At 53.6% G+C, this 9072-nt stretch overlaps 1 protein-coding gene across 3 annotated transcripts in view; it reads right to left on the reverse strand.

Moving 5' to 3' along the window:
• PTCHD1 (patched domain containing 1) overlaps nucleotides 1–7475 on the reverse strand; it is a 42925-nt gene extending 35450 nt beyond the window's left edge. The window contains exon 1 of one of the 3 annotated variants that reach the window (XM_054387098.1): nucleotides 7047–7475. In XM_054387098.1, coding sequence (XP_054243073.1) covers nucleotides 7047–7475 — 429 coding nt within the window. The remainder of the gene's footprint in view (nucleotides 1–7046) is intronic. The other 2 variants (XM_054387114.1, XM_054387106.1) reach the window with 2 other exon arrangements.
• Nucleotides 7476–9072: the final 1597 nt, after the last annotated feature.

Raw genomic sequence — 9072 nt, forward strand, 5'->3', positions numbered from 1 at the left:
TTGGCCTGACTGCTGCCAGAGGATGGGGCACCTAGGCAGGATAAACCTCTCTGCACAGCATGGTGTAGTGCTCTGAGCTGAGATTTTTTCAATATCATAGAATCATAGAATTGTCAGGGTTGGAAGGGACCCCAAGGATCATCTAGTTCCAACCCTCCTGCCATGGGCAGAGACACTTCCCACTAGATTAGGTTGCCCAGAGCCACATCCAGCCTGGCCTTATGGTGAAAAAAAAGAGGAAAACTTTGCTCCTGCAGCTGATTTTGCATCAGCTCCACCGCCGGTGGCCTCCACACACACCAGACCTCTCCATAAACACCCCTCCAATCCTTACACTGCTGCTCAGGGGGCTGGATATATGGTGCAAGCCCTTGCCAAGGACTTCTCATTCATGTTTATAAATACAGGGTGAGTGCCAAGAGGATGGAGCCAGGCTCTGCTTGGTGATGCCCAATGACAGCGCAAGGGGCAGTGGTGGAAGTTGAGGTATAGGAAGTTCCGTGGAAACATGAGGAAAAATTTTTTCCCTGTGAAGGTGACAGAACACTGGAACAGGCTGCCCAGGGCGGGGTTGGAGTCTCCCTCTCTGGAGATATTCAAAACCCACCTGGGTGTGTTCCTGTGTGATGTGCTCTAGGTGCTCCTGCTCTGGCAGGGGGGATTGGACTGGGTGATCTTTCAAGGTCCCTTTCAACCCCTAACATTCTGATTCTCCAGCAGAAGTGTGATGAATGGTCCCTTCCTCACTGTGGGGAAGCCTTAATAGCTGCAACTTCACAGCCCATCAGTGTAACTGAAGAACTCTTTCTCACTTCCGACAGGAGAGAGGGGGTTCTTCTGCTGTAAACTTCAACTTAAAGGCAAGTTTCAGGCAAGGTCCAGCTCTTGGGAAGTCTCCTTCTCTGGATACATTCAAAGCCTGCCTGGATGCATTCCTGTGCAGACTACCCTAGGCGATACTGCTTTGGCAAGGGGTTTGGACTTGATGATCTCTGGAGGTCCCTTCCAACCTCTGATGTTCTGTGATTCTGTGAAGCCCAAATGTGGTTGCTGGGGAGCCCTGGGCAGCTCTCCTCAAGTCTTGTGGCACTGCCTGGGGTGCCAGCGGCCTGGTCTTGGTGGCCGTGACACACAGAGGACCCTGGCTTCCAATGCCTGCCCTCCCTGTTTGCTGTGCCTTTCCAGGGGGATGATGTTCCTCATCACACACATCCAGACATGTATTGAGAAGATCTGTCCCCCATGAGCTCTGTTTGTTAGATGGGAGGTGGAGGCTGACCTTCCAAGGCAGGAAAGGTGATTCACCATGCTGTGCTGGACACTCCTAGCACAGGCTGCACGGCTGGCAGCAGCTCAGGGCACAGGGATGCGGAGGAGAATTCCACCACGGTGTGAGGCAGAAGAGTGATGGAGGAGCCCCATCACAGCTGGGACTGCAGGAAAATGGCAGGGGAGGCGGCGTGGAACAGCAGGCTGCAGTTGTCCTCCCAGGCACAGGCAACTTCAGGACTTGTGCTCCAGCCACTAGCCAGTGCCTGCGGGAGACATCAAACCCTCCTGGCCACGGCATCCATGCCAGGGAGCTGCTGCTGCTGCCACTGGGAGCTCAGGGGGTTTCTGTGCAGGCTTCCAGGCTGTCCTTGCAGTGTGCTCTTCCCCAGCCATGCCCAGATCTTACCTGCGTATCTTAATTCTCATCTGTTTTCGCATAAGATACATTTTAGCCCTGCAGCATTGTGCTGCTATGACAACAGGCTTGTAGTTCTGCTGCTTTCACACCCTTGTTTTTCTTCTGTTAGGACTCTTCCCCACATCTTACAGCCTTGCTCTAAAGACACATCTTCATCCTTTTTGACTAGTTTTATCATCAGGATTCACTATTTCTTCTGTTGCCTATTTCCCTCGAAGTGTTTTTAGTGCTGGTGCTACCTAAACAAGGTTGAGACCACTGCCAGATGCCACAGCTGACTGCCTGTGTCCTGCCATTCAGAATTAGTTGAAGTTTTAAAATAAAGGGTAGCTTGCCTTAGCCACGATAGACCCAGCTTTTGACTCTGCTGAACAACCAGAACTTACTTCCACCAGCTGAAAACAATGGCTTTAGTGTGCCATGATGTGCAGTAAAGCAACTGAAAATGCCACAGACACAGGAACATAAATAGGGTCATTTCCTCACATGGAAGAGGAGGCTGAGGGGAGACCTCATCATTCTACAACTACCTGAAGGGAGATTGGAGCAAGGAGGGGGCAGCCTCCTTGGTGGCAATTGACAGGACCAGAGGAAATGGTTACAAACTGCACCAGGGGAGGTTCAGGCTGGATGCTAGGAAATATTTGTTCGCAGAGAGGGTTATCAAACATTGGAAGGGTCTGCCCAGAGCAGTCGTGGAGCTGCCATCCCTGGAGGTGTTTAAGCAGCCTGTGGATCTGGTGCTTAAGGACATGGTTTAGTGTTGACCCTAAACTGGACTGAAGGTTGGACTGGATGGTCTTTTGAGGTCTCTTCCAACCAGATGTTTTCTGTGATTCTGCAAAATCCAGGAAAGGCATAGACAACAGTGTGTAGGCACACATACTAACAGGGACATAATTAAGGAGCAGAGAGAAAAGAAATAAAACCCCAACAGCTATGAGGTCTACAGAATTTGGAAGTAAACTCTTTTGCTCTGCAGTAATCAGAAGTTCTGCAGTTTTTAAGTAAATGCATCCTTAAACAAACTCCTCATTTTACTATTTATTCAAATAGTTCTTTGCATCTACTGCTGGCCAGTTTATATGAGAGGGGTGATGGAGAAGCACTGTGTGAAAAGATGAAGTTAGAAGACGTTTCTTCACCCCCCCCCCCAAAAAAAAAAAGAAATCTACAGCCCTCATCTACAGCTTTTTACAGAGGCAAACGGCAAATCCAATCCCCTTCAGTAAGGCATTTTACATTTCAATCCCTTTCCAACTTTGTGTCTTGTCATCTTAACTGGAGGGTTTGTTTTTTTGTTGTTTTTTTTTTTTTTTCCAGAAGAATGTTAGTGCTGTGTTGTTGTTATAAACACAATAATCTAAGTGGAAGAGAGGCCACTCTTCTGCAAAAAGGAAAAAAAAAAAAGGAAACCTTTAATTTAAATGAAAAGAAAAAAGTCTTTTGTGATACAATGCAGTTAACTGTAAGCACAGAGGAAGGAAGAAGCTCAGAAGGATGGGTGTCTCAAATTCTGGCTAAATCAGAATCTGTTCTCTGGGGTTCAAAAATCTGGCTAGATTTGTATCGCCAGTCAGTCTTTATCCTTTCAACCCACCAAGGTTCTAGCTGCAAGTGAAAACAAAAACCACCATGAGATGGTAAGGGTCTGCTCTAACACTATTCTCAGGTGGGATTCTAGGCTTAGACAATTCCTACAGACTTTTAACATGGTCATCTGAACTTCTGTCACAATGGTCCATACCAAATACCCCAACGATTTTTGTTTCTCCAAGCACTTCTTGGCAACACAAAGATAAAAGCATGCTTTCTTCATTTGGGTTTTACTTCCTACTTGTCTCTCTCCCTTCAAAAAGTGAAATTTTGAGGAAGAAAGGTCCTGCCAAGGATGCCAGGGTCCTGTGCTCAGGTGGTTGGGACCCCATCCCTACAGATATTCAAGGTGAGGTTTGACAGGGCTCTGGGCAACCTGATCTAGTTGAGGATGTCCCTGCTGACAGGGTTGGACTAGACGACATTTGGAGGTTCCTTCCAACCCAGATCATTTTATGGTTCTACAGAGCTGGTAAAGCTGCAAGTAAAATGGCATGACTGCCCTCCCACTGTATCTCAGTCTTGATGCATCTCTTGCACTCTCCGAGACCTACCAAGGCTTTTTGCTGGATCATCTGTTGAAGGCCAGAGATTCCAGATACGTTTAGGTTTCTTCCTTCTACAAATGACTATGCTGGCTGGAAATGCAGTACGGGCATGGCAGGCCTCAAACGGTTTAAGCGTGGGGAGTTATGAGAACTATGGCTAGAGATGATTATAGAGAAATGAAATGTTAAAAAGGGTTCTCTGCATCATCTCCAAGTCAAAACTGTTACATAAGGCAGCCATACGCCTCCCTGCTGATGAGCAGGGGAGACCTTGTGTGTGCAGCAGCTTGTCCATACAGCAGGACCTGCCACTGCCATGTGAACAGCCAGTGTGGCACTAGCAGATGCGTGCTGTCAGCAGGGAGTCCTACAGCAGCTCCTGATTGGGAAGCGCTGCTTGAGATCTGGGCCCCAGACAGTGGTGAGGCTGGGCCCTTTCCTGAACGTCTTCCCAGCCAACCAACAGGGTGCTATGCACTAATGGCAACTTTGAGGTCCTTGGGCCAGTAATCTGCCCATGAGGAATTGCATCAAGCCAACCAGAGTATTTTTAGAGAGGTCACCAACGAAGTTACTTCATTAAGTAGTTAATTGATTAGAATGCTAGATTAATGTTTGACAGTGCCAGCTAGCATTCAATTTCAACTGCTTGGATCCCAAAACTTTGTATCCCTTTACAAGGGCAACAATAATAGAAGCTGACTTCTTCCTCTGCTGAAACTAGAGGAAATCTTCCCTTGCCACGTGCCTAGGGTAGCTGTAGCTGTCCCAAGCTCATTCCCTTCCCTCCTTGGCTGATGAGGTGGGATATGACAAGTAGGGAAACCAAGAAGAGGTGTTGTAAGAGCAGCCAGTGCCTGCCTGGGGCAACCATACTCCTGGGTTTCCTATCCTCCTGCGAGTAGGTGGAGATGCAGCAACAACCATGCTGAAGGAGCTGGTGGCCAACCTGATGCCTCTCTCAGGGAGGTCATCCTTCTTCTCCATGAAAGGAAAGCTGTCCTATAGATTCTCTGCCCTGACTGTGCCTACGTGGCAGCATTTTCAGGCACACTCCATGGTTTCAGTGATTGCACTTATTTCAAAGTACAGCACTTTGAGTTGGTTGGTTCTGGACTGGGGCTGCCTTGATGGCCACCTCTCCCTTTATCCTTCCCTTCGTGAACCCTGCTGACACAAAATGATGTAGTCCTGCATCACAATAGGTATAGCAATATTAGGAGCTAGGGTCCCTCCCTCCTGTTTTGCTGTGCTTTGACCCACAGGGCCACCCCCAGGGTTGGATAGGCAGCTGCTAAAGCTTAGGTTTCCTCAGAAACATAAAAATAATTAGGACCAAAGACAATCTATTCTGCACAAGACATACTGGAATTCATTAGATAAATAAAGAGCTGGAAATAATGCATCAAATATGCCTGACAATGTCAGATTAGCAGCAAAAGTAAACAGTCAAATGACAATGGTGTGCATTATGTCAAGCAAATGAAAAAATAATCATTTTGTTAGCAAATTCTGCCTATTAAAAACGAGGCAGCGTTAAATAGTGACAAAACCTCATAAGTTATAGCTCTGCTGCTGCTGCGATAAATCTCACGCAGAAGTTTGCTTGCGGAAAGATTCCGAGTGCTATTTATTTGTGTGTCACCGTCCTACGGATAAAACTACAGAACTCTAGAGAAAGCAGCACAGAGAGCAAAACAACCACAAAAAAGAATAAAATCCGTGATGATGATTATCCTATGACTGAGTAAATCTGCACATATTGGATGTGAATGGAATTCATGGTAGAGGAAAAGGAAGGAATGAAAATCACCTCTCTGGAGTGTTCTCATTCGCCAGTAACATTCTTGTTACTGTACTTGGTGAGTCGATGCTCACTAAATCTGTTTGCTGATTACCTTTGGGTAATATGTCAACAGAAAAAAAAGGGAAATATAAAACTCTGCACTGTAGTTCTGTACGTGGCTACAGTGGAAAGAAAACCGAAATAAAGCCACTGTAACAGTTATTTAATGTTTAGTAAAGAGTGAGGGCTCTTCAAATACAATAGGTATTTGCATCTGTCTTCTCATTCCACAAGAGAGACTCCCCTGAAGCTATTAAAAAGGATTAACACTGGCTTTTGTATGGGCTGGCAGTTTGACATTCAAGGGGAAAAGGAAAGGCAAGCAGTGCTGAATCTCCAAGGTTTCCATAAGATAACAGTGAAAACCTGCAGGACTGAGCTCGCCACACCTCTGGTTATCTTGTAAACGTTCCTTTTCTTTCTCTTGGGTGAACTTGCCCCTCTTTACACACACTTTTTCCATCTGTCCTGCCTGTTTTTCTTTCCTAGACTGTTCAAAACTACTCAGGTGTAAACTATAGGAGTTACCAGATTCGACAAAGGCAGCCTGCCGACATGTTATGACATAGAGTAGAGTGAGATGCCCTGTTAGATTGCGACTCGCACGCTCCGTGCCGCCTCAGTGACAGGGACGCAGCCCGCTCTAACTTGAACCGGCAGCACAGGCTGCACCATGCCTGCAATCTACAGCTGCGCTGGCATTGCTTTCACCCATGAAAACAGCATTTTTTTTGTTATGGTGGGTTGGGAATGGAGGGGGAAAAAAGTACTACTCACTAATCAGCTGAGTTGTGTCATTTGCCTTCATGAGCAGTGAGAAGGAGGTTCGGTGCTACCCTGCTCCAAGCAGAAGTGCAGTCCGCACACAGCAGCAGCCCCTAAAAGCATTCTCGGCAGCTTGGCAGATTGGTACCTAACTGTTTTTGAAGTTTGAGTTTATCAAAGCCCGAGTCGCCTTAACTCAGGAGCACGGCTGCAAGGTGAGCTCAGAGGCACTGAAAATAGATTTAAGCAGCACCCTGCCCGTCTCGCTCACCCAATGCAAATAAAACCAAACCAGGAATAGAACAAAAACATTTTTTTAAGTAAGGTGGGTGGGATAACATAGTAGAGCCCGCGACGCTGACAAGGGAGCGCAGTGCCGGCTCCCGCGGCGGGCAGCATCCCAACTGTTGCAGGGAGGTGACCGGGTGGCTGCGGTGGCAGCGCCTGTGGCTGGCAGGCAGCGGCCGGCACGCACGGGTGGGTCCGTGCGGGTGGGCAGGTGCGGGGACCGGGCTCGGGGATGGCTGGAAGCAGGGTGGGATGTGGGGTGCCGGGCCAGGAGGGGTGGCAGCGCCCGGGGCCGGAGCCCCGCCGTGGTTACCTTGAGGATGAGATCGGTGTGGTGCTGGTCCAGCATGTTGGCCTTGCGGAAGGAGGTGATGATCACCCTGCCGTACCTCCCGGGCGTCTGCAGGTCAGAGTAGAGCCGGTGCTTGGAGCGGTTCACCGGGAAAAGGCTGTCCACCAGGTTCCTCTCGATCTTGGCCAGGCTGTGCGTAGGGGCCAGGAGGTGCTCCACGCTCTCCTCCACCTGGTAGCGGCTGAAGCTGGCGCCCAGCAGGATGGAGATGAGCACGGGCGCCGAGGCGAAGAACACCGGGTGGCTGGCGACGAAGTGGCCGAGCCGGGAGAAGGACGTCCCCAGCCCCCTGTGCAAGACCTGCCGCAACATCCTAGTGCGGAGGGCGCGCAGGAGGGTGAGCGCCGCGTCGGGGCCCCCGCAGCTCCCCCACGGCCCCCGCAAGACCATGGGGCAGCCCCGCCGGGCGCCGCCTCCCCGCCGGCCGCGGCTGCGGGGGGCCGGGGGCCGCCGCCGCGCGTGTGCGTGTGTGTGCGGTGCGTGTGTGTGAGGTGCGTGTGTGCGCGCCTGCCCGCCGGGCTGCGTGCGCGGGGTGGCTCGGGCGCTCGTCCTCCTGCAACGCCGCCGTGCCCGAGAGGAGTTTCCCAGCGCCTCGTTGCCTGACTTGGCAACCCACAACCCCTCGCCGCGGAGCGGCGGCGCGGACCGCTGGGGGTGTGTGTAGGGGAGCGGGGGGGGCAGCCCCGCCGCCGCGGCCCCACTGCCCCTCGCCGCGGGGAAGGGGCAGGCGCCGCTAGCCGCTCCCCGCCCCCGCCGCGGAGTTTGCGCGGGAGCGGGGCTGCCCGCAGACTGCTGACTAATCCCCCGGCCGCGGCAGGCGGCGCGGGCGCGGAAAGCCCTCCGCGGCGCCCCCGCCGCCGCCGCCCTCCGCCCAGGGGCGCGGGGCCACGACGGGCGGCGCCTAGCACGGGGCGGCGGGGCGCAGCGCGGCGCCTCCCGCCGGGGCCGCCCCGCGGGCCGCGCTCGGGACGCCGCGGCGCGGCGCGCCCCGCCCCACCCGGCTGCCGCCCGGCCCCGCCCGCCGCCGGCACTGCCGCGCCGCCACATCCCCGCCCCGCCCGGGCCGCCGCCCCCGAGCCGCCTGGGTAGTGAAGGCTGCCGGCGCCCCCGTCGAGCAGGCGGGAGGGGCGCGGAGTGGCCGTTCACGCCCCCCATCCCCTCATCCCCGCACTCGGTGGAAGGGGAGTTGTGTGTTTGGTGGAGTGGGGTAGGCTCAGGGGTCCGCCACCAGGAACATTTGAGCGCTTGCCCTGGGGGAGAGCCGAGTCCCGAGGGGCCCGACGGCATTACCGCCGCGCAGCCCACCGCGGCCGCCCCACCAGCGCGGCACAGCCCACCGGCCCCGCGCCGCCCGAGTGGGCATGTGCGAGCCGCGCCGCGCCGCACATGCCCATTAGGGAAACAGGGCGCTGGCGGCGGGGATGCCCCTGTTTGCCTCGCCCTCCCCGGCCGCCCGGCGTCGTCTCCGGAGCCTCCCTGGCAGCGCCCTGCGTGGGGAGGCTCGGCCGCCTGCCGGTCCCGCCGCTGCGGGCGGGATCGTGCCGTGCCGAGCCGGAGGGGCGCGCTGCCGTTCCCTTAACCATAAGCCGGCAAGCCCAGCGCCGTGTGGCCGTGCGCGCTGCCCACCTGTGCGGAGATACACCCCGTCCCCGCCGGCTGGGGGACAGCCTCGTTTTTAAGCACACATCGCAATGAAATAGCAGAAAGGAGCAGAAGTGCTCGTGTTGGTCGCGTCTGCTCTGGCTGCTGGCGAATTGGGACAGACGGATCCCACCGGCTGGCCCGAGCGGTTACTTCCCAAACCAAGCGTGTTGGTGCTGGTTACTACCCAGGCCAGTGCTTTGACATGCCGGTGGGCAGGCAGGTTCTCTTTGACAGCCGCTGCACCTGTTGCTGCAGCTCCCTGCTTTGGTTATTGATAGGCTGGCAGTCATCATTCCTTTCTCACTGCCGTAGCGTCTGACCTAAGCTAACATTCTGCCGCGAA

The sequence above is a fragment of the Indicator indicator genome, chromosome 1 (assembly GCF_027791375.1).
Source record: "Indicator indicator isolate 239-I01 chromosome 1, UM_Iind_1.1, whole genome shotgun sequence".
Taxonomy (NCBI): Eukaryota; Metazoa; Chordata; class Aves; order Piciformes; family Indicatoridae; genus Indicator; species Indicator indicator.